The 25,109-nt window shown below is 41.6% G+C and overlaps 1 protein-coding gene across 2 annotated transcripts in view; it reads left to right on the top strand.

Annotated features, from left to right (window-relative positions):
• nell2a (neural EGFL like 2a) overlaps positions 1-24,607 on the top strand; it is a 72,664-nt gene extending 48,057 nt beyond the window's left edge. For both annotated transcript variants that reach the window (XM_070907370.1, XM_070907369.1), the window contains exons 15-20: positions 1,131-1,226; positions 13,622-13,762; positions 15,193-15,386; positions 19,002-19,178; positions 22,359-22,583; positions 24,566-24,607. In XM_070907370.1, coding sequence (XP_070763471.1) covers positions 1,131-1,226; positions 13,622-13,762; positions 15,193-15,386; positions 19,002-19,178; positions 22,359-22,583; positions 24,566-24,607 — 875 coding nt within the window. The remainder of the gene's footprint in view (positions 1-1,130; positions 1,227-13,621; positions 13,763-15,192; positions 15,387-19,001; positions 19,179-22,358; positions 22,584-24,565) is intronic.
• The last annotated feature ends 502 nt before the right edge of the window (positions 24,608-25,109 follow it).

The following is a 25,109-nucleotide window of genomic DNA, read 5'->3' as shown; positions in this document are numbered from 1 at the left end:
TGACTTTTAGTTAAATTCACACACAAGGCTGTACACTGTGGTTGTTTTTCATGAGACAATATGTCCGTACTTTAGGTTTTTTATCAAATATCAACAGACCGCCTTCCCTTATACATCAGGAACAATTTGCACTGAGCATCATGAATATTACACTATATCTTATGAAAAATAATAATAAATTAATAAAGACTTGACCTCACTAATCCAGGGATCCATGTCCATGCAAAATGTCCCAGTCAAAAGTCTCTGTAGTCTGTTTCAAAGTGGAATCATCTCACATTTGTGGCTGATGTTTGGAGGATCCCAACCCCATATTAGTACCATGTAAACAGTATTGTGGTTATACTCTCACCAGTGACGACTGAAATGCCTTCTTTGACCCAGGTTTAATGGGTGCTTCTCTCTGTTAGCTGTTCCATTTGTAATCTGTGCTCTTACTTGAAAATTGACTTGACCTTAGCTGGTTAATCAATCCCTTGATTAGAAATCTATTTAAAGGGGAACTGCACTGATCCTACACATAAAGATCAGTTTGCTCATTATGTGGAGTACTCCGCATCCTGTGCAAACTCTGGAGGAGTGTTCTTAAAACTGCCAATTATTTCCTTGATAAATTGTTTCGTAAAAAACTGCACATTTTCATAAAGCCCAACATTGCACCTTCTCTTCAATCAACAATCAAACCAAAACTAATCGATTCAGCTCTAAAAATAACACAATGATGATGCCATCAGGGTTATCCCGCTTTAGGCTTGAGAGGGCCGGCTGATGGTTTGGTGAAAGATGCTTTTGGTTGTATTATGGCAAGTGTGGCATTCAGCATTTTTGGAGCTTGGGTCAATAAAAGTCAGGATATCTCAGCCTTTTTAGGTTCAAATTTGAAAATCAAATCAAAATAAAGTACAATACTAAATTGTTGGAATGCCCCATGAAAAATGAACATTTTTGAATTAACCTTGCCAAGATGCATTAATCATGCAAAATAATATCGTGAGAGCCTGTAATGAATCACATCACCAAATTAGCTCTTATTCTGTATGCAAATACATATGCTGCTGCTGGTCTAATTACATAGTTAATGCTCGTTAATCTTCGTGAGTAATGGCTCTTCTCTTCTGGTCTACCTCTAGCTATGTGTGACGGATTGTGCCAGAATGGGGGGACCTGTGTCTCACCTAACAACTGCGTTTGCCAGCAAGGATTTACTGGGAAGAGATGCGAGACAGGTAAGAGCTCATTTTAGTTCCACTCCTACGTTTCTTTCCATTAAAGCTCAAGGAAGACTTTTGACTGAATGTGCGAGAAGGGATGAGAAACAGGAAGAAGAGGTGACCCAAAGTGAGGGGGTGTTTTACTTTCTTCAGATCTAATCGGAAAAGGACAAACAGAAAGGGGAGGGGAGCTCATCGCAGAACAATACTTAAGATCGAAGTTGTTGCTTTAGTTATCTTGGCTCGTGTTTTAAAAGGCGGTGATAATTCTTACTTTGTGAAGCTGTTTTTTCTCTGACCCCGACAAAACAGCTGATCTGTAAATGTTTCTAGTGCTCACAGTCTGCTATATTCACTGTGCGTGTGAGTGTGTTTGAATGTGTTTGTGGCTGTGTGTGTGTCCGTGAGTGCGTCTGACTGTGTGGGTCTGCGCTCCATGGTGAATAATGAGCTTGTACCTCTTCCAATGGCCTGATGGAGGATTTGAACTGCAGTTGCAGCAGTATGGGAATTACCCCATATCACAGCCCATATTAATCAGCGTGGCATTCCTCCTCATAGGCTCCATGCCACATCCAAATTACAACTGCACAAACTCCTGATGCACAATATCCGATAGGGCGTGATAGCTTAACCGAGTATTAAGTCAGCCTATGTTTATACTCTAGCAAAGACCATATCAGTACTTGCTCTCATGCATGGAAATGTGTCAAACACAATATTGTGATAAGACTCGGGGCTTTGGATCCTATTCAGTGTGTTTTCCCCTGCAGTGCTGGTGATTTAAGGTAACCAAGAAAGACTATAATCCCGGTGGTTGTGCTCGATGCACCGTATGTCTAATCTATAGCAGCAACACCTTTCTCATAACCCGTTTCAACCTTTCGTGGAGTGTCCTTCAGAAGACAAGCGACCAAGCTAATAGAAAGTCAAGTCATGACAGTTCTCTCAGTGTGTGTGCTCGTGTTTGAGAGAAGCAAACTGAGCCTCTCTGCTTGCTCATTGGTTCAGGTATTGATTGCACATAAAGGACCCTTTTTACGAGGCGTCCTTTTTACTGCGCATCTTAAAGTAAATGAATTTCCTCATGGTGCTGCTCTGAGATGCTGAGGAAGGGGTAGTGTGTGTGTGTGTGTGTGTGTGTGTGTGTGTGTGTGTGTGTGTGTGTGTGTGTGTGTTAGAGCTACTGAGAATGTGTTAACACACCTAACCATAATGACTTATCCTCCTCCCCCATTTTGCGGGCAGAGAAGGTTTTGAGGACCTCGTCCCTTAGTAATGGCACGGCCCAGGCAATCACACATTTCATTACCTTCTATAGTGTTTTAGATCCCCGTCTTTCTGTTTTTGTCTCCCTCTCTCACCTAACTCTCTTTTGTGTGTGTCCTTCGCCTCAAAAAGAATAGTCGCAGAATAGTCCATCAAAGGAGAAATCTTACAAATTGTGTGGCAGCTTTGTCCAAATTGATTCTATTCATCACTCAGTATCTCAAAAGCAGAGATCTACAAATAAATGTTAAGTTTTGTAGGAAAATTTCTTTGTTGTAGATTAAGTTATTTTTTTTCCCCACACACTTTTTCATTTGTTTTCATCGAATCAGTCATATCAAGGTTAGGTTTTTGTTCTTAAATAATGGATTAAAGGGAATGAATTATCTAAAAAGCCAAAGCTTACTGCTTTGTTAAAGTATAAAAGTAAAATAAAAACTTTATTATAGTGGCTACATGCTTAAAAACGAGACCAATACGTATCAACAGCACACCGGTCTTCCTCAGGGTCAAACAATCACAAACACAGAAGTGAATGAAGTACAAGCTTCAATCATACACGTGAGAATTTTCAGTCACATCCGGCTTTCTCATTACACCAGTGCTCGATACTCAATGAATGAACACTGTGTCACAGATAATAGAAATGAAGACACATAGATTTTCTTGACCTTTTCTTGATCTTAATGAAACAGTGTGCCTTGATTTTTTGGGGGGAATTCATTACTTTTTTTGTGGACATTGATTGCCTAACCGTGCATCAAGAGCACCTGCTTTGTGTAACATTGCTGCCATATCCAAGAAGCACTTCCTCATTCATTTTTTTAAATCTATTTGATATCTCAATTTGAAAAGAAATGGTAATGGTATCTAGCCATGCAAATACTTTTGGTTTTACTTGTCCAGGGTTTTGAGATATCTCTCTTTGAGATTTCTGCCTTCACCCCAATTTAATGCCGGTGAATTGTTTATAGTGCTCACAGCATTGAAAACATTAATTTAAAGTAGTTCCAGTGAAAACTGAGACTTCCTGAAGTCTTGTTGTTAGGTTGCCAGGCTACCAGTAAAGACTACAGGAAGTTACTTTTTACAATTTGTTTTTTGTATGGACTAAAGAACAAGATATAATGTGTTAATTGGTGAGCTTTAGAGGTGCTGGTAGGCCAATTTTTTAACCTTTGGATTTAGGCTAGCTGTTTCCCCCTGTTTCAAGTCTTTGTGCTATGCTATGCTAAGCGAACTGCATTTCAAATTGAACGGACAGATATGAGAGTGGCATCAATCTTCTGATCTCACGCTCAGAATTTTTGTATTGAGGTGGAGGTATCTTAAAACCTGAGCAAATGAAGATGTTCGTTTCTCCATTAAGTGTGATGGAAAAACAACTGGTTGCAAACAATTTTCTCCATAAATACAGTTGTCTATTTCTTAATCACACTATGAGAGGGTGGATGATTGGTGGCTCAGGGATCAGTCTGTTTTTAGGCTCCTCTCCACTCATCATTGAGGCTGATTAAAATTTGAGGTTCGGGAACGCGAACACAAACAAGCGCTCACATGCACGCCGCCTCTGCTGCCTCAGGCGACAAGATGTTTGTCAGCACAGCTGCTACTTCAGTTTGCATGTCTATCTCTCTTTTCCCTCCCACAATCTGACTACCTCCCGATCTTGTCCAGCTTTGTGACAGCTACCGACCTCATGCTTTTTTTTCTCCTTGTGGTTTTAAAGTCCAGGACCACTGTCAGGGCCCCTTGCTACAGGGCTAACGCCTCTGGCACTGTTTAGAGACTTCACCAGTCATTCACTGTGAAAGGGGGGGGGGTGTCCTTCTTACTGTCTCTGCATGTGACAGGAGCTCCCAGTGAGGGAAGTGTCTACTGGAGAAGCTCACAGAGATGTATGGAGGTTAATGTACTGTTGGATATGTGGCTCTACTGGTGGGGAGGAGGGGAGGGAGGATGGGAAAGAGGAGGGGTGTGAGAACATTAGTTTGGGGAGAAGAGATGGAGATGTATGGGGAGAGTGACAGATGCACAACTGAAGGAGGGAGAGGAAAGAGAGGTAACGACTAGGAGGGGGGTGAGAGGAGGTGAAGTGGAAAGGAAGATACAGAGATGTTGGGAAAAACTGACAGATGCAGCGATGAGATGGGAAATGCAAGGAGAGGGATGGGTGGTTAGAGGGTAGGGGTTAGTGGGTTTTTTTCTCTGCATTTGGATGCAGAATGAGGCTGGCGGAGTCAGTGCTACAGGAGGAGGAGAAGGAGAGTTGGGTGGATGAACATGGAAAAGCTTTCACTAAGTCTGGGCTCCCCACCCCCAGAACCCTGTGAGCTTTTAGAGGCCTCCCCAGGGACTTCACCACTTCTGCTACTGCAGCAGCAGACTGACGGCCTGTCATAAGACACCAAAGAGCAGCTCTTCAAGGCAGTGTGGAATGACACGCACACCTATAAGCATACACACACATTCACGTATGAGAAGACCCTAACAGTCTGCGGATTGTCAGCCTGCCTCCCCATGTTAGATTGTTGTTTGTCAGTGTGCACATATGTGTAATATTTTGTGTACGTTTGTGTCTGTCTGTGTGTAATTGCACCAGTATGTGGATGTGTGTTAATGTGTTTTCTTTTGTGTTATGATCTTTTTGTGACTGCGCTTGGTGGCTTGTCATTACCATTCAGGGGGAATGGATGGGGAGGGACAGGGGACACGCAGTGCTGACAGACAGACACCAGCGAGTGGAGAGCTCTGACACATCATGAATTATGCAGGATATAGCTGCGGCAGGGCACATACACTTCAGTCATGGATATAAATGTACGCAGGGCCAGCCATGTAATGTGTGCCCCGAACATGCCGCATAGTTAATATTGCAGCCCCAGGCTAGCACGATTCCTTATGTGGCTTGGGTGAAGGGTGTGCAAATGCTGGAATATTAGGTTTATTTTTCAGTAAAATGTCCATTTTCTTCCCTGGCTTCGAGAAATCCAGAACAGAAAATGTGCTACTATTAGGATGTTTCACAGTTAGACCTAATATGTCTGTTATAGCCTCTGATGTTTTTTTACAACCTACAAGTGCTCGAGTTAGAATGAGTGAGGTCATTATTTTGAAACTGAATTTCACTCGTGATAAAACCAACTCACATTGTGTGAAGTTGCAGCTGCTGTACTATTTGACCGTGACTCTTTTTTTTTTGTTTCATTTGGGTTTATGCTGCAAGTAATTTTGGGGGGTTTTGTTCATGCCCTTCGTTAAGTGCAGAGAAGTACGGTTGCCCTAATGTACTACCCCTGGCCTTGTTTACTATTATACATTTTTAGAGGTTAAGACTGTTTTGTAAGAGCATATTTATGAACTCTTTCTGAAAACAGCACTTGCTGAGCAAATGCACAGCTTCTTAACTTTGGCTGTCCATGGTGTCCATGTATAAATGTTACTTTACAGAAACCATTATAGATACTAAAGATACAGAAAATGCAAAGCATAAATGAAAAAAAGCACACAATAGAGAATTTTCAGAACATCATAAAAATGTGGCCTAACTTGAAGTCAATAATCAGAGCTTTCAGCATTTTATCAGATACATGTTATTGGGTGGAGGTGTAAGAAAGGCAACCTGATACTTCAAACAAATGAGCGGCTAGACGTTGCACTTTAGCACAAATTGAGCTTCAAATTGTGTGGATCATTTGAAAATGAAGGTGACTAAAAGCACTTCAGCAAGATGAGATGAATATAATATATATACAGTATATATATATATATATATATATATATATATTGAGCGCATAAACATATGTGAGCAAAATCCCCTGTACTTCAAAAGTGCACTGAAAAATGAGAATGAAATATATGTACTGTATATAAAGGTAATTTTGCTAAAATCCAGTAGCTTACCCCTCTGTCCATCAAAGTGTAGCCATCATCCATGGCCATTTGATGCAAATCAACAATTTTATGAATATTTCCTCAAAGCTGGTTAAAGAAATTCTTCTTAACCATAGGAATTTTGTGTCCCCTATCTTAGCCTATAAGTCTATTTATTTGTTTGTTGTTTGCATTCAAAGATCTGCACTCATGTTGCATAAAACACCACATTATACACAGAGAATATCACTGTGGTCTTGACAAAAGCATAGGCTAAATGATAAAATGAAATAAACAAAACCATAAACACTTTTAATAAATCATGTTGCAGCTCCATCTGAAAGATAAGTGGGCAGGAGAAAGTCTACAAGTCTTACGAGTATCTTTAGTTACGCTTTTAGAAAATACCACGTAAAATGTAAGAAGGTTCATAACAAGGGCTTTATGATCCTCTTAGCTTTAAAATGCTTTTAGGAAACAGGGCCCGGAACTGTAAAGATTTTTTAGCAGCCGATATCCCCTGCATGAAATAATTGGACATAACATCTATGAATGTCCCCTTCTGTTTTGCCTCAGATGCATGTTTAGTAACTGTATTGCTGAACTGTTCCTATGAGATGAATGGGGAGGTAGCCTTTGTATTTCCTTTATTTCCAGCTCATTATCTTCTCCTTTCAAGCCCCTCTAAGCTTGTTAGGGTTCTTGGCCACCAGTTAAAATTTTCTGTCACTATGCTGTCACTTCTGTGACTAATGGCCATCTCTGCAGTCTTTGGCTGGCCTCTTGCTAGCTTCTGTAAGGACGCTGTGGGCTTCTCAAGGGAGAAGAACATTTGATCAGATGCTGTGGATGGACACCTCTCCCTTTCATCTTTCAATTCATCTGCAGTCTCATGTCGTCACGAGCACTTTTAATCAGCCGTGCTGAATCATACTGAGGCTAGTTTAGTATCAACAATGTTCTTTAAGGACAAGGAGAAAGAGATAAAAGATTTTTATGTTTGATGTTAATGATGCAATTTAGATTTGTGACTCCCACACACTCCTGAAGGGTTATGTTCAAGAGCACCATCAGGGAGCCCTGGTGCATCACACCTACACTGTAAGTTGATGTTTTATTGGTAGGAAAAAACTCTAATTTTCTCAAGTCGTGATCATTTACCAGTGCACTACTTCTTCCAAAGTGTTACTCTCATAAAGAGATGTGATCTAAAGAGGGGGACGCTCTGTTTATGTGAGTGAAACGGCGCCTTCTCATCAGAGCTTCCATATTCTTTGTTTCGCCATTTGAAATATTCATTGAGTTTTTCTACCTTTTCTATGTGTTCTCTGAGGAAAAGAAGAAGGAAGATGAGTGAAGGAAGGAAGGGAAAAGTGAAGTTTGAAGAGGACATATGCAGAAAAAGACTTTTAAGAGGTGAAGAAAGGAGAGGATATTTAATTATTGGGTACCAGGAGATGAGAGGAGATAAGACGAGAGGACAAGGGGGGAGAAGAAAGGGAAGCTAAAGGAGGTGATTTTATAATGAGATGTAAAAATGGTAGGTGGAGGCGGATGGGAGGAGACAAGTGGATGGCCAGTGAGTTCATGAGGGAGGAAACTTTGAAGTCAGTGAGAGGAGGTCACACAGGCGTATTGACAGGGACAGAGAGCCAAACGGGGCCAGACAAACTATTTGTTCCCTCAGAACTCATTTACATTGATTGGAAGCTTCTCAGAGTTTTAGACAAAAAGACAGACTAGACAGACAACAACTTGGCAGACTGAAAGATAAGAGATAGACAAACAGACAGCCAGAGTCACACAAGCAGGAAGATAAATAGCAAATAATAAGACATGCAGATGGTCAGGTGAATATAAACAGGTAAAGTAGATAAAGATGGGCTAAATGTTCATGAAAAGAGGCCTGTCCAGGTTAAATTGCACAGGACCCACAGTGTGTATTACACAATGGTATGCAAGAAAAAACATAACAACCTCATCATAGTTGAAATGTCCCCTGGGCACCTCCCACCCGACACTCAGGCACAGGTAGTGAATATTTAAAACTATATTCATTTTTTCGCCCCCTTGACAGCTCCCATGATGCATCGCTGCAGCTCTCTTTTGCTCTCCCTCCTTTGCTCCATGATTTACCCACAAGGCCCGGGGGCCTGTGACTGTTTAAGCTCAAGCGGCTTGTTTAAGCACAGTGATTATGTATTCATTATTTATTTAGAGACGGCCTTACAAAGCACTCACTCCATCACCCGTAATTAGTGTGTCTTAATTAGGCCCTGCTAATGGCCGGAGCTGTCGTTTAGCTGAGCGCAACCTGCTGCTTCTACCTAAATGACACATCTCCCTGGGATAGCTTGCTGCTGTAGCTGCTGCAGTGCAGTGAACCGCGCTGGGCACTGGACAGCCAAGGTAAATTAAATTGCATGTTTTTCTCTGCTGCAGCTCTGTAAATTACATGTCCTGTGCTCTCCTTTGAGAAAAAAAAGAGGACATTCTTTATTTTTGGTTTCATGATGGAACCATGTATCTGTGAATATACCTGTCCGAGTGCCATTGTTCTTCTGTCTGAGTTAAGACTTTGCATGCATACACTTTAAACTGTATCTGCATAAAGCAGTAAAACAGTCCCAATTCTGTTACTGACTGACAGTGACACTGACTAACAGCCAGACAGCAGCCTGCTACACAACACAAAAAGAGGCCATAACCCGCATTAGCTTTCTAGCTAATGTCTCCATCTTATCTACAACCATGGACACATATCTTGTGTTGCACATTAGCTTGCTGAATGAGCTACCTAACAACTAACAGTTTGAAAAGTGCACTGCAAGTCAGCTTTAGCACATTGAAGTGCAAGTCTGGTCAGTGTCAGTGCTAAATGGTGTAGTCCTTATACTTAAACCTGCATTAACTGATTGTTTGGCCACTTAAGGGGAGTTCCACAAGATGTAAACACAACACTGACATATTATCCTAAAAAGTTTGTATGGTGAACGTGTTAGCAAACAGTTGCTTAGCAGCAGACACGGAGCAAAATTAGCATTCATTTGTCATCTCTATAGCCACTTGACAAAGTCCAATATTCACTTTTAGACCTGGTTGGGTTTTGGTTTCCACCACCTCCTGAGCTCCACTATGCTCACCAGCAAGTTCCTAACTATGTCTGTCTGCCGTTTGGTGCTGGATATGTATTCCACAGTGAGTTTATCAGAGCTTTTTCACCAAAATCACCTGGCAGCTGCTGCTGGAAACCACAACAGTTAAGTTGCTGCCATATAAACCAAAACAATTAGCTAAAAGAGTTGGGTGATAATTCTCTGTGTGTTTGTCACCATGAGTAAAATTATATTGATTAGTGCAGCTTTAAATGCTGCTACTAACACATTGTGTCTCGGGGCCCCTGTTGGCCCAGCTGTCACACATGCATCCATCCTCCCACTCAGAGACTTGGAGACTAAAGGAGCATTTGTGCCATATCTCTGAGAACCTTTTTCTTTTACCTTTCAAAAATAAAACAATCATTCTGAAATTCACTTACATGTTTCTTGACTGCAAAAAGCAGTTCACAAATTGTCATTTTGGTTGTACTTTAAAGTGCGGAGGAATTTTCCAGCTATAGGTAAGTGATACAGAGTGATTACATTCTGTATGTGCTTGCAGCTACCGATTGTTCACAAGCCTTGTTTCCAATTCCTCATCCACTCTCCCACTCAAGTGCTTGTAGATATGGATTTGCGTTTCAGTGTCTGTTTCATCTTCAGGAACTCAGTGTGTAACTCAATTTGCCTCAGGGTTCACGATGATTGAGTGATTATTTGAGTTCGCTCTTTCTCTTAATGAAGACTGAGGACCAGTGACAATCACTCAATTACACTTTGCTGTACATAAAAGACCAGGGATCTGAAATACATCTCTTACCTTATCGCTGTGTCATGTACGAGCCAATAAAAGATTATTGACTTAAAGGTTCTGCAGCCTTTTCTCAGCCGTCATCGTAAACGTGATCTGACACGACAAATTCAGCTCATTTTCAAAATCCACTTATTGTCAAATGGCATCTGGCTTAGGAGCAGGAGGAAAAGTTCAGGTTCGGAGATGTTTCTGAATAATTCCTCCTGGAGCCTATCAGGATTACCAGGTAGACCTCTATGGAAATGGAAATCAGTTTGAATTAGGTTACTGTACTGTGGCAGCAGTAACAGGTTTTGCACTGAGTGATGCAACACAGCAGAATTGCATCCCAACCCCCAGGGCTGTCTGTCAGTCAAAGAAGGGAAAAGACACCAGGAGGGCAGCCATAGTGGTGGGAGGAAGGAAAGAAAGAAAGAAGGGGTAAAAGCAAAGAACTGTACACGTCCAGGATCAGAAAAGGAAGCCAGGACAAAGTGAAGAGGTTGGCGGGAGCAGGGACAATGAAAGGGAGGGATGAAGCGAGGGCAGGCTAGACTAAACTCTTTTGCTTCTTGCCATTTTCTGCTCAAAGAGAGAGCAAACTGCAGGGATGAGGAAAGGTGGTGACGAGGGCACCTCTGTTTTTGCCTCAGCTTTGAGACAGAGATAGGCCGGCGAAGTGAAAAAGGGACACATGGAAAGGCGAAGGCAGAGGATGAAGAAAGAGAGGAGGGGGTGTTCATGGCAGAGTGGCATAACAAGCCCAGGAGAGCGCAGAGGAAAGACCGTCTGCTTGTTCCCCACTTGGTCCGCCGAGAGCTGCCTTAATAGAGCCCTTGTTTCCAGGCTGCCACTCAGGATAACGAGTAGGATAACTGCAGTCTATCTCATCATCTCTCTTTCTCCTCCTTCGCCTATTCCTCCTCCTCCTCCTCTTCCTCTTTGTCTCCTCCACCGCCCCCCGGCTCCTTCCATTTTATACCTGTTCACCGCCTCATCCAGCCCATCCTCATCCTCCTCTCTTTGCGTAGGTATTTCTCTGTCAGTTTCCATGTCTTTCAGTCAGCAAGGTAACTTCAAAATAACTGTTCTTCTGTGGCCTTGACCTGTCCAGGTGATAGACAGAAAGCCAGATTTTATTTTGTTTGTGTAGTCTTTTTTTTTTTTTTTCCAGAGCAGAGAGAGGGAAAAACATGACATGATTTAACAATTGATGATGATTCAATAAAAGCAAAAGCCTCATGATTCAGTGGAGACAGAGCTTCCAGGCAGCGCCCTTGTCAGATTGTCATTGTTGATGATTTAATTACAATGATCTTCCGTTATCATTTACGCACGATGATAAAAGAGAAGGCGAGACTTTTGCAAGCATGTTGTATCCTTGCTGTACCTCACACATTCAATCTTGTCAAGTCCAAGGTGCAACAACAGTGTGTTTCACTGTCCTAAAACACTGCAGCACTTAAAAAGTTGATTTGACAGCAGGCTGAGAAGCGTCGTGCCATAATTGTAGCTGACAGGTTTGCCTCAGATAAAAGAGGCAACGGCAAATCTTTTGTTGAGGGTGTAACCCTCTGTTGTTATAGCCAGACAGTCAAGCATTTAAAACTCCTGAATGAAACTGGCTGAAAATAACCCATTTGCATATTTTTAGACTTACTTCACCATCAGTGTCTGTTATAAATAGTATCTGACTGCTCAGTTGTACTTTGAACAATTTCATACAGACTTATTGGGGAAAGAGGATGATTTTAACAAATTCAGCTTGATGTTTTTATATACTGGCAATACACCTCATGCAGCTTTTCCCTTTAAAAGCTCCCTGTGCTTTTATCACACTGAAATTCACAGGCAACAAAGAGCATTGGATATTTCTCTTCAGGAGTGGGGAGAATTTATATTAATTTTCAAAGATAGGCTAGTTATACTATTTGCTGTAGACTCATGATTTTTAAGCAGTGTCCTTTTAACCCAGCATTGCTGTCCTAAGGGGAGAAAATGAGGTGCTCTGCTCTCACCGAACTGATGTAATTAGCGAAATGTGAGCTTTCGCTTTAAAGTCTGCCACACCGAAAGAAGGAGCTTTTTGAACCAGGTCAGTATGGAACACAGAAAAAAAGCAATATACTGTAGGTTTTGTAGCAAACCTGCTACTCAGACAAAAGCGGGTAATTTTTAAATAGATAAGGCCTTAATCTGCGGGACATTTGATCAACGGTTAATCTGCTGCAGAAATTCTATTAAAAGGCTGAGGGCTCATTAGCCAATAGATCTTAATCCCATTACTGCCTGGGCGGTGGGGGACCATGAGCCCGTCTGCCTGTCGCTCTATGGGGGATACTGTTGCAGGCAGTCGTGGAGAAGGTCAGACACGGCACACTGCCATTTTCATAATGAGAGCAGAGCATCATGCATCATGCACAATCATAAAAAAAGCCATCACTGGCTATGCAGACACGTTTAATCACGGTACATGTCTGGGCCTAACATATTTAGCCCAACTGTGTAATAACAGGCTTTATTTCCTCTCTCGTGTGGGCCTGGCCCTTAGTTTAATTAAATGTTAGCTGAAATATGAGCGTGATCTGTCTCTCTGTGTGTATTATGCTCATTGTTGAAAATCATATTGGATTTGTTCTTGGTTGATGCTTGTAGGAAAGTTGAAGGGGTCATGTGTTGTAATAAAAGGGTTGAATGTTGTAAACAGAAAGAGCAGTGAAAAAAAAGAAACAAGGAAACACAGATGAAAAGACAAACAGAGAATGACGAGGGGAAAAAACAAAATAAGAGGAGAAAGAGCATGTTATCTTTGAGTTGTTAAAGACAAGAGCTGAAGGAGGAGGCAGAGTCAAGGATATTTCTAAGTGGAGCTCTGTGAAAACAAACATCAGCTCCATTTATTGACAACTTCCCACAAGATGTTAGAAGGTGTGTCAAAGCCCTTTGCAGAGCTTCTTCGCACGTCACCATATAGAAACTCCTTATGTCCAAGCAAAGTGTGCCTGCATGTGTTTGGAGGATTAGACTGTATAGGATTTTTGTTACTGGCATTTCAAAATACAAGCCTGTTAAATCTCTGGCTTCTAAGAATAGTCTTGTTATATTACATTCATTCATTCCCTGCTATTTTTTATTGATACAGATGTCCTGTTCTCCGGCTACGCAACTATGTTTGATCAATAAAGCCCACGGACTAGATTCACTCAAATGCTAGACACGTTGTTTTATCAATTATGAATCAGCCAATGTTAAAAATGCCTACCAGGCAAGAATGGAGCTCAATAGCCCATTCACTGTAAAGAGCATATTTTGAAACCAACATGATACTGACTGTATATGGATGTCTAATTGCCCTCCTCTTCTTCTCTTCTCCTCAGATATTGATGAGTGTGCGGACGGCTTTGTCGAGTGTGATAGTAAATCCACTTGTGTCAACTTGCCCGGCTGGTACCACTGTGAGTGCCGTGATGGCTACCATGACAACGGCTTGTTTTCCACCAATGGGGAATCATGTGTAGGTGAGTGATCCACCTTAACACTGTTAACATTTGTGTTAGTTACATTTTTCCTCAGATTTTAGGATTACAATGGATAAGTCAGGGGAATCAATTTTTTATTCATTTTATCACAAAAATGCACTTTTACAGGTAAAATATAAGCATGTGAAAACATCAATTTCAATGGGATTTTTGTAAAGAACAAACAGTTCTCTTTAATTTAAAACAACATATCACGTGAACATTTCATATTTGGCATGTGTGGGTTTTTGGACATATGCAATTATATGTCACCATACATGCTTATTAAATTTGAATGTTTAATTGTGTCCAAAATCTACATTTTAAAATGTTCCTTTCAACTCTTGTTAAAGTTGTGATCCCCTTGGATGTAAAATCTGCTCCACAGGATGTGACACTTCCACGGCATTCTTCATTCACTCAAATGAGGTTTAAATTCATACCTTTTAGCATTGCAAGAATATGACCTTTTCTGCACCTTATAGCTCCACAATGCCCAATTAATAAAAACACACTATTCATTTTCCATTGAATGGCCCCTGATTTCACATCTCAGTCTAATCACAGATTTAAGGCTCCTCTCTTTGATGTCTAGTTTCAGGATTGAGACTTTCAAGTTACAGAAGCAAGCACTGAAAATAGTGTTTTTTAATTAAGCAGAACTTGTGAATTTGTGGATCACCTGCCAACTTAAACTCACTCAACTTTTATTTTAGAAGATGTTTTGTTACGCTTGTGTAAGTAGTGGTATGATTGGATAGGTGTGTCATTATCAGTGTGTTTTCCTCCCAAGACGTCAGTTTGCTTTTTTGCTGCCTGTTCAATTTCTGGAACATTCTCTCTGATACAGCCTGTCAGGAAAAGTGTCAGCTGTCAAACTAGAAACCCTCAATCTACAGTAACATCGAAGCATTGGCTGTAACAATAGTGCTAGCGCTGCTCCACTCGTTGACCCCATCTTAGCTGTCAATTTGAGTTGGGAGAGGCAGGAAAAAAGCACATTAAAGGCACTCTAAAAAAAACGAACCTATCTGGGCTTCACAAAGCAAAGTTATAATTTCGCCCAAAGTAGGTTTCTGGGTTACATTACAGTTGTATACTGTATGTTTCGTCCAAGATCTGAAAAAATGTTGTATTGTTCCATTACATCAGCTGCATTTGAAGCTCTGACACTGTTTAGCAACTTTCGGATGCAGAGAGCAGGTCATTGTCTTGCTCAAGAGGACAAAGATGTGGTTGCTCAATGAAACATATTGAACTTCAAACCTTTCTGTGACAGGACATGCTCCTTTACCTTGTCACCATGTCACCAAAGCAAACATTATAAGTCTTGTAATATAAAAAAAATCCCCATTTCCACAAGCCATGCATAAACTGTGTTACCTGCACTGAGCATATGTATGATGTCATCTTTCTTTTGCTCCCTGCAGATATTAATGAATGCAAGACAGGGAGGAACACCTGTGCCAACGACACAGTGTGCTTCAACCTGGAGGGAGGCTATGACTGCCGGTGCCCCCACGGGCACAACTGCACCGGCGACTGTATCCATGACAACAAGGTCAAGCACAGTGGGCAGATCTGGGTGCTGGACAGTGATAGGTGCTCTGTGTGCTCCTGTCAGGTAAGAAACAGAGGCAGATGGACATGGAGAGCACAGAGACAAAGAGAGGAGAGACAAGACAGAGAAAAGCCAAAGCAGAGGTAGATGGATTAGATGAAACAGACAGAGATAGACAAGTGGAACAATGGATATGATAAAAAATAAAAAATAAAAAGATAGAGAGGCAGATATAAAATAGGCAATGTGCCCAGTGCCATAGATAGTTGAGCAATGATGTTCCCTCTCTCTGTTATTGCATGTGCACCCAACTGGCCCATGATTGAATTTTCTGTTCTTTGTTTATTCTCTCTCTCCACCATCCAAGTGTCTAAACAAAGAATAACAAAACAACTGTAAACCTGCTCTTCGGTATGAATGATGTCGTCCCCCACAGGGCCAATCTGCAACAAATGTCACCTTGTTTTGTCGTGTCGCTCCTGTTGAATCAATCAGTGACATTTTGTTTAAAGATATTGATGCAAAGTGGTATAATGGATGATGCATTAAACGTTTTGAAAAAATTAAACATGACGTGACGATGTCATGCCAATAGTGAGCTAATAGTGTTATGAACCACTGACATCAACATAAATGTTTGCACCAAAATTTGGTTAATTTGAATCTAAGTTAAGTTAATTGTTGTGGAGCATTCAAGTTGAAATTTGGTAACTTTGACACACAAATTTGCACCTAGTTGATCTTTGAAGGGGTATTCAAAATACAAAATAAATACAAAATTTCTTTAGCAAATTATTCGCTATTTCTCTGGAAAACAAAATCTAAATTAAACAATGGATGATGACTAGTGGCTATTGTAATGTCTAAAGGGTCCTCGTCTTCTTTTCGGTCACTGTCAGTTCTATCGAGTGTTGTTGTGTCTTTTAGCTTATTGTTTTGATTTTATGGTTGCAAAACAGCTCTAAGAACCCACTGTACGCTACCTGCCCAGCACCAAACAGCAGACAAAGATAGGGCTTTTCGCACCCCAAAAACTCAGCTCTAGACTAACTCATAACGTCTTGGTATTTGTGTAATCCTTTTCTGCAAATGGAAGAGCAAGCAATCAGTGTCATTTATTATTTATTATTATTTTTAATAAGTAGCTTGCTTGCTCCTGCGCTAGCTAGTAATGTAGCTGTTACATTAGTTACGTTAGTTTCACTCTGCCACTTTCTGATGTGGCAGGCCTTTAAAAACCACTGATAACATATGATATGACTCATTAGTGAGCAAACAAATGACAAAGTGACCCCTTAGGGGCAAGTCATTTTTGGAAATATTAGAGTGCAGTGGTATGCTGAATTTCCACAAGATTCATCAAATTCTGCTGAAAATGAAAGACTGTCCCTGTCTACAGATGAGGAACTGTGTAGGATGATATGTAGGCATGCAAAGAGACACCAAGTGAGTGCAGATGGAAACACTGGCACAATCAACGCTGACGTGACAGAGCTGTTGACAATGACAGTGATGCCGTTGTGATGAGAAATTTAATTGAAGTGCATGAGCTATATGTAGTGATTTCTAAAGGTCTACCACAGTGACTCAGGCTTTTGATGTAGTTGTCTTGATTGATTTCTGACACCCCAGTGACAAGGCATCTGGGGGCACTTGATGCGGAAAACTCATTCCATCATCCCAAACACATTTTTTCTCCATGATTATCAGGTCACGGACCAGTCATACTTTGCATTTCAGCGTTTCACTCAACCTAATGCCAAGTGTCTGGCAGTAGTGGAAGGTGATTATAGTGGATTAGTGTCGGTAGTGAATGATCAAGCAGTAAATTATTCATTTGATTACAAAGGACCAGGGCAGAAATGGCTCCCTAATTAAATGAGTCATATTAATTGATTTGAAAGATTGAAGAGCTGCCTGTCAAAATTAGCTGTATTGAGCGGTTGAGGGAGCAGAGGAGTAAACATGTTATTGTTTTGGAGTTAGACGGACACAGCTGGATATTAGATGGAGAGCTGGGACTAACTGATGGGGGAAACCAAGGTCAAACATGACTGGGATGTGTCCAGACTGAGGTTGTGCAATATGCAAATAGTTCATTGTTTCAGTCTGCTTGGAGCACCAGCTGGGTGGGGTTTACTGCATCAGTGCATCTGTCAGCGGGTCTCTAATTTCTAAAACATTTCAAATATTATTATTATTTATTTAATTGGCAGGAAAAAAATCAGAAACTCTAGGTATCGCTGCAGTTCCCTGGCATTGAAGTGGTCCAGAATCCTAAATGTGGTGACAAAAAAGAAAAACTGAAAGTGAAATTAATATTTGGGAATTGAAGAACCTGCAGGTTTTAATGTCAACATTTGTTTGTCATGCATTTAAAATGAAATATTTATTAAACCTTTATTTAACCAGGTAAAACAGTGACAGACAAACACTGTGAAAACAAATAACACAAAGTATGTCACAGGATCGGACTCAAACAATAATGAGATCATCATCATAATTAAGATTGTCAATATGAATCACAAGATTGGAGCCACCTTGGTGAATGGCAACATCCCTGGTCCGTGTCTGACCTTTACATGTCATTCCTCATTTACTATCATCTCTCTTCCTTCAATTATTTAATAAAGGCATAAAGAAAATCTGCAACAACCTAATGTGGCACCTAAAGTAAATGTTCAACCTATTAAATCATCATTGATGCTTTGCTAAATTTGAGAATTACGTTTTTTTTTGCTCCAAGTTGAACTACTCATTTCAGTGATGTGTGTTAAGAAGAATTTATGAAGCACCAATTGACTATTAATGGGCGCAGTTGGGGTCAATTAAATCATTGATTCTAGACACTTGATCAACACATGCTGAAGAAGGCAGAGCTCTAAATATCAAAGAAAATGTTGCTCCTGGCTGATAGCAACAGAAAAGAAAATAGATATAAAGGCATCAAGTAGAACCTGTTCTATCTTAATTTTTATAAATATTACTTAATATTGCCATATTGAAAAGTATTTTTCCGACCAAGAGTCCAAAACCCAAAGATATGTAGTTTGATATCATGAAAAGAAAACCAGCAAATATTCACATTTGAGAAGCTGGAACCAAAGATTTTTTGCTTGAAAAATTACTCAAACTATTAATCGATTATCAAAATTGTTGCTGATTAATCGTTTTCATGCGTCTGCCCAACACTGCGTCCTGAGTAAACATTACTACATTTATTTACTTCATGGCTTTGACAGTTGGACATTAAAGTGGCAGCACCAGATGTGAGTAGGAGAGGAACTATGTGACAAAGGTAATGAGTTGAATTCAGACCCGCAGCAGTTCTCGTATGTGTAGAGGACCTTAAATCACTGAGACAACAAGACAGCTAAGTAGCACTTCTTCAAACACCAAACTGATGAACGTGAACTCCTGAAGAACCACTGTGCATGCGATATATTTCAATTTGGTGTGTCTCGCCTACAGTACAGTGAATAACCATAAAATACACCTCCAAAACAGTTTCTAGGGACGAGCTACATAGCCTTCATTACAATATTTATTATCAACATACATGTTTAATGATCCCATCAAACAAATGGCTTTGTCTATGCATGCATGTATAAGAGCGCTCATGCCTGTGCATCTACTCCTGTGTTTACTTGTGCTCATGTGTTTATCTTCCCCGCTCAGGCCGGCCAAGTGATGTGCCGCAGGATGGTTTGCGACTGCGACAACCCCAACGCCGACCTGTTCTGCTGCCCCGAGTGCGACCCTCGGCTGAGCAGCCAGTGTCTGCACCAGAACGGCCTGCTCACCTACGGCAGCGGGGACACATGGGTGGAGAACTGCCAGCAGTGCCAGTGCCTGGTGAGTAGGGGCGGATAAATGAACCCCCACATGTTTACGAAACTTAGATCGTGGGAATATAGTCGGTGCTTTTTACCCAAGCCATTTATGGTGAGAGCGAAAAACAACATAAGCATCCATTGCTGTGCCACGGCGCCCACACAAGAGATGTAACAAATACTCCAGTCTCTGTGGAAATGCTCACGAATGAGAGATGTGCTTTGTGAAAAAAAAGCCAAGGAGAGAAGTTTTGTGGCAGGAGAGGGGGAGTGATTAAGAGGTGAATAGGAAGGTTGCAGAGAGGAGAAAATGAAGATTGCTTTTCATCTCGTGGCAGAAGAAAGGGAGTGAGTGATTAGTGAGATTTTAAAGAATTCAAAGGACCCTCTGCACTGTTGTCTGCTGTGATGGAATTATACATTTTATTGAAGGATACTTTCAAGGTTAAGAGAACAGGAACAGAAATGTGTGTGCCTCGTGAGTGGGAGGGTGTAACACTGTGTACACACTGTGTATCATCTGTGTGTGCTTTGAGAAGGCTGTGCAGAGTGTACGCTTGCGTTGATTGATGAATATTTGCAACATTTGTGTTTTTGTGGTGCCTCTACACGCAAACCCATTTCTCATACAAAACAAAATAACATTGTGTCCACCACATGAATCTTTCACAATAAGACATATGCACCATTTTCTTTGCGTTCGCATCTTCTTCCGTGTCGACCTTTTCCAAGGTTTACACGGTGCTGCTGTTCAGACAACGGGGAAGCATTTCCTTATTGTTTCCCAGTAAACCTGACAAACAATAAATCCTTCTACCCTGATGCCCCTCTCACCACACAGCCATGTGCATATTAAATGCAAATGTCATGCTTTTCATTCTACCCCACTGTCTTGTCTCACCCACCCACACCAGTGTCACTCCTTCTGTTCAGTGACTCATGAATCATCGTCACTGTGGATCTCACTCAGACAGGCACTTTACAACTCCTTTTTTCTTCTTTTTGTTGCTTTTGAAGATCTGCCACAGTAGCTAATATAAGTTAGCTCCAGTCTGACAGATTTATGGTCTGAGTAGCAACAGCAATGCCATTTCCTCCCTCCCTTCCCCTCCCCTCCCCTCCCCTCCCGCCATTGTAATGCTGTCCTGATGCCCGGACCTGAGGGCTGCTTTTTGGATTTCTTACACAAGCCATTATAGAAGAGCTTGAAAATCACCGCTCAGTTGAGAAGCAGCGGGGAAGCACAGTCGGCCGAAAATGGGTTCGCTCGGCTTCACTCTCGCTGAGGCTGTGCTCACTGTAGGCACTTATATACTGTCTGTTGACACAAGCAGATACAAACACATTTGAGAATGCAGGCACTCCCGTCGCAGCACCGGACCAAACACACTAACATGAATATGTACATAGTATACACGTGTACACACATATGTACTCATGTTTGAGAATGTAGGCACACCTGTCACCACGGCAACACACACTCATGCTGTCATACATCCAGGCACAAAGAGACATAAACCACAGTCAATTAAAGATGCACAGAGACGTACATGTAAAGCAAAGGACCACCGGCCACACAGTACAAAGAACAGCACTTGAAGGGGCAAGGCAGGAGGCTGCTTTGCGATACCGTACAGGGGCTCCAGTAGCGTGACAGGGACGTGAAATGAACCTTGAATACTGCCACACTTAGCAGAGCCATGGCTGTCCAGGCTCAGCAGGGGCCTTAAAATACACAGCGACAGCAGGCAGATGGGCAAAAACATTCTCCCACGACCAAGATGTGAATCCTTCTCCGCTCCCCGTGCAATCATTTGAAATCAAGAATGTGGCCTTTGCAGAATGTGCACACATGGGTCACTTGTGATTTGGTAACTTGTTAAACCGCCAGAAGATCAAAAGAAGCATGGATTTCCTCAGCCATAGGTTGTACTTTAGGTCGAGGCGCATGAAAGAGAGAGCTTAATTGCTGCAGGCTAATTCCCAGGCAAAGATAAATGTCACTAGTTTTACTCTCCTGGAGGCATTTTGTAACTTGCAGTCTTATACATAGTGAATCTTTACATCTGGCTATGTAAAAGCAAAGATATTAAATTACAGTGAGACACCATGAACGTTGAATGCAAAGCCAGATTAAAATAACAACCTTCTGAAATATCACAAAGAAATGAAAGACCCGGCTTCAGTTATTTTGGGCTGATAATGTTTCCACACCACACTGCAGAGCGAAAGGCAAATAAAAGCTGATTGTACAGTGAATCTCTCTCTCCTGTGTGATCATAGGCCACATCTGCATAAACAGACAAAGATGACAGTGTCCCTTATCGCAGTGTGGGACAGATACCTGAGGCTACATTCAATCCCTCCCTCTGGCTAAGAGCAAAGAGTGCCACTCGGGGGGATTTCCCACTTCAAATGTTTACACACTACATGGAGGCAGGGAGTGGGCATTAGCGCGGTGTGAGCCTGCGCTTTATAGCCAGCCTAATTTACTACAACATTTCTAAAATGCTGAGCCAGACGATTTTCAGTGATATTAAATATCCCCAGTGGGACACTTGCATCGAGCCTCTTGTAACTTTATGTATGTGCGTGCTTGTGTGTGTGTGCATTTTGTGTCTCCTTGTGTGTTTAAACATATACAGTCTGAGCTCATATTTCATGTCCTGAGTAGGTGTGAAGTAGAAAGGCTCATGGACGACAGCGTAAGCAGAAGTGGGTCAGGTCAGAATGATATAGCATACAGTAGGTAGGATGTGGAAAGTTGGCCAAAATATATATGACCCGTTTCCTCGGGCCAATAGAAAATGTCAGCAGGAGAAATCCAATAAGGCTCTCTGTGCTGAAAGTTTGCTGAGAGATTAATATGGGAACAACAATGAGAGAGGGGGACTAGAACAAGTCAATTAAAAAAGCTGGAGCATTTACCTCTACAGTCTGAAAAAAAATGCTGACTGTGTTGGAAGATTGCTCTACTCATCTATATTTTCTAGGTACCTTAACAACTTTTTTTTTTCATCAAGTGGAGACGCTGCCTCTAGCATGCAAATACACAGCGTCAGGAGAAATATGTGTATTTGCATGAATAACTTGTTTAGTCCTGGTAAATGCATTAGAGTGTTTGCAGAGATTATTTTGAACTTTCTCTCTCTTTCTTCTCTGTCTGTATATCTCAAATGGTGTCTTGTCTCCACTTCCACAGCAGGGGCAGGTGGACTGCTGGCCTCTGCCGTGCCCGCCTGTGGACTGCGAGTTTACCGTGGTGCCTGAGGGCGAGTGCTGTCCCCGCTGTGTCACCGACCCCTGCCAGGCCGACACTATCCGCAACGACATCACCAAGACGTGCACGGACGAGCACAACATCTCACGCTTCAGTGGCTCCTCCTGGATTAAACATGGCACCGAGTGCACCCTGTGCCAGTGCAAGGTAAGGCGCCAGCCCCGCCAGCAGCCTCGAAACTGCAAATTACAGTTCGCCTAGTTCAGTGACAGACAAGACACCAAAGAAAAATGGTTTGGAAATTGAGAAGCCCTTGTGCTCTGTCAGAAAAGAGCACTGTACACCGTGGTCCAGACGTTGCATTGTAGAGGTAATTTGTGCATCAATTTGTGTATCTTTCAACACCTCATGGCTGTGTTTTTACACGTGGTGGTAAATATGTCTGTAGGTGTTGATGCAGCTGTTTGGCTGCTGATTCTGCACATAAACCATTTGCACATGGAAAAGACACATTTCACAAAATTGTAAAGTAGCTGTAACAGAAAGGACCAACCATGGAGTGGGGGGATTAATGAAATGAGTAACTCCTAATCTATTTAGTAAACCAAAATACACACAGTTCCACATGGTCGTGATTGCCTTGAGAGAGAAAATACCGTATTCATAAGGATGTGACAGCTGCTGTGTTTTGTGTTCAAAAGCACAATAAAGAGCAGAGAGTATAACAAATAAGATATGATGTTCCTTTTGAGAATTTTGCTTTCAAGTGTCTAAGTATCAGGGTTCATAGATTGTTATGTCCAATTTAGAGACAAGAATATTGTGGATATTCTATCACTTCTTCTTTAAAGCAACAATTTGACATTTTGGGAAATATGTGTCTTCACTTCCTTGCAGAGAGTTACATAAGAAGATTGATACTACTCACATCGGTTTGCAAACATGAAGCTACAGCCAGCATCCAGTTAGCTTAGCTTAGCATAAAGACTGAAAACAGCTAGCCTGGCTCTGTCCAAAAGCAATCTATCATTATCATTATGTTATTACATTCGTATAAAACCCTAAATGTGAAAATGACAAGTTGTGGTGTCACAGGGCTTTTGTGCCAAACTCTTCCTTGCCCGGGACCAATAACTTCCTGGAGTCTTTGCTGGTTGCCCAGTAACCTCACATTGACAAGACTCCCATTTACAGTCTGTAAAGTCCCAGCTGTGGCTTCATATTTCATGTACAGATCTGTTATCAATCTTCTCATCTAACTCTCAGCAAGAAGCAAAAACGTGTATTTCCCAAAAATTTTAACTATTCCTTTAATAAAAAAGAACCGAAACTTTGGACTAAGAGGAACCCACACAGAGAAAACATCTGTCAGCCCCTCATCTCCTGGTCTACTGCTCTCCCCTCGGCACTGTGTTAAACAAGCAGACATGTTTGCACACACGGTACTTACAATGTATAGAGCCTCAGATATTCTATCTAGAAAACTGGGACAAACTCGCATAATTGGTTCCAGTAAATCAGGTGGAGAAAGTGTGGAGAGCAGCCAAGTCTTGTGCCACAAGACTTGTAGCACAGAACAATCACAGAGAAAGCAAACTACGAAGGCGAATATCCTCTTCATTACCAATTGTGAGCATAAATTGTTTGCCTCAGCTTTAGGTCTAATCCTCCAAGGCTGACTCCCTTGCCTGAGTTTCGAGGATGGAATATTTTCGCTCTGCTTGCCTGACAGTGATGTCTACATCTCTCAGAAATGATAGCAGCTATTCTCAATGGACAAACTGATAAATATTCAAAGTATTTATGCTATCTTTCAAAAATGTACTGTAAATACATGATCCTGGATCAAGTTGCTGCTTTCGGTACAGTTTTGTAGCATTCTGATTTGGTCAGTTCGGTGATAGCACATACTTTTCTGCGCCTGCGAACCTTTCGCAATCCAGGGAGTTTATCAGTCCCCCAAAGTTTACAGCGAAATGACTCCGAGACCATTCACATCTGTATTCTCAGTAAGATATCGCCACCTTGGATCACTTGGTGCCGAAACGACACTCAGAGGAATTCTAAATGCCAAACTGAGTCTGTATGCTGCAGCACCAGCGCCACCTGAAAATATTATCTGCTGAGCTTCAAAAAGAGGTTTAAGTGCGACGATAATCCACTCGTGTTTCTTTGCCTTCTCTTTCCAGAATGGACACATCTGTTGCTCAGTGGACCCCATGTGCCTTTAGTCCTGGCAGATCTGAAGGCACCTGTACAGTGTTCTCCATGTAAAAAAAAAGTAACACCACCTCTATGTCTCCTCACTGTCCTCCTCACAGACGTGGGTCAAATAGTGTTTGCATTGTTAGGATTTCGTTTTAGCCTGCTGAACCAGATGGATGGGGGTTACTAATCAGGATAATTCATACAATGTCACACTGTCAAATACTGAGAATTGTACAAATTGAACCTTCAGGTACTTTCTCCTCTAATTATCTACAGTTTCTAGCTCTTATTGTATGTTCTACATGGTAAACCCCACCCATGTGGCGCCTCATGCACCTTAAGCATTAAGAGTGTTTTGCAAATACTCTGTGACCCGCATCTGCCTCCGCAACTCCTCTTTATACCAAATGCAAACCTATGTCATACCAAACAGATGATGGACTACAGTTTCCTCAAACCCACTCTCTTTGTTCTGTCTCACCACTTAGAGTGAACCTTTAAGGATCACCATCCCTCACTCTCCGA

Source organism: Enoplosus armatus, chromosome 6 (assembly GCF_043641665.1).
Source record: "Enoplosus armatus isolate fEnoArm2 chromosome 6, fEnoArm2.hap1, whole genome shotgun sequence".
Lineage (NCBI taxonomy): Eukaryota > Metazoa > Chordata > Actinopteri > Centrarchiformes > Enoplosidae > Enoplosus > Enoplosus armatus.
The sequence above is the reverse complement of the archived record's forward strand: the minus strand, read 5'-3'. Positions and strand labels throughout refer to the sequence as shown.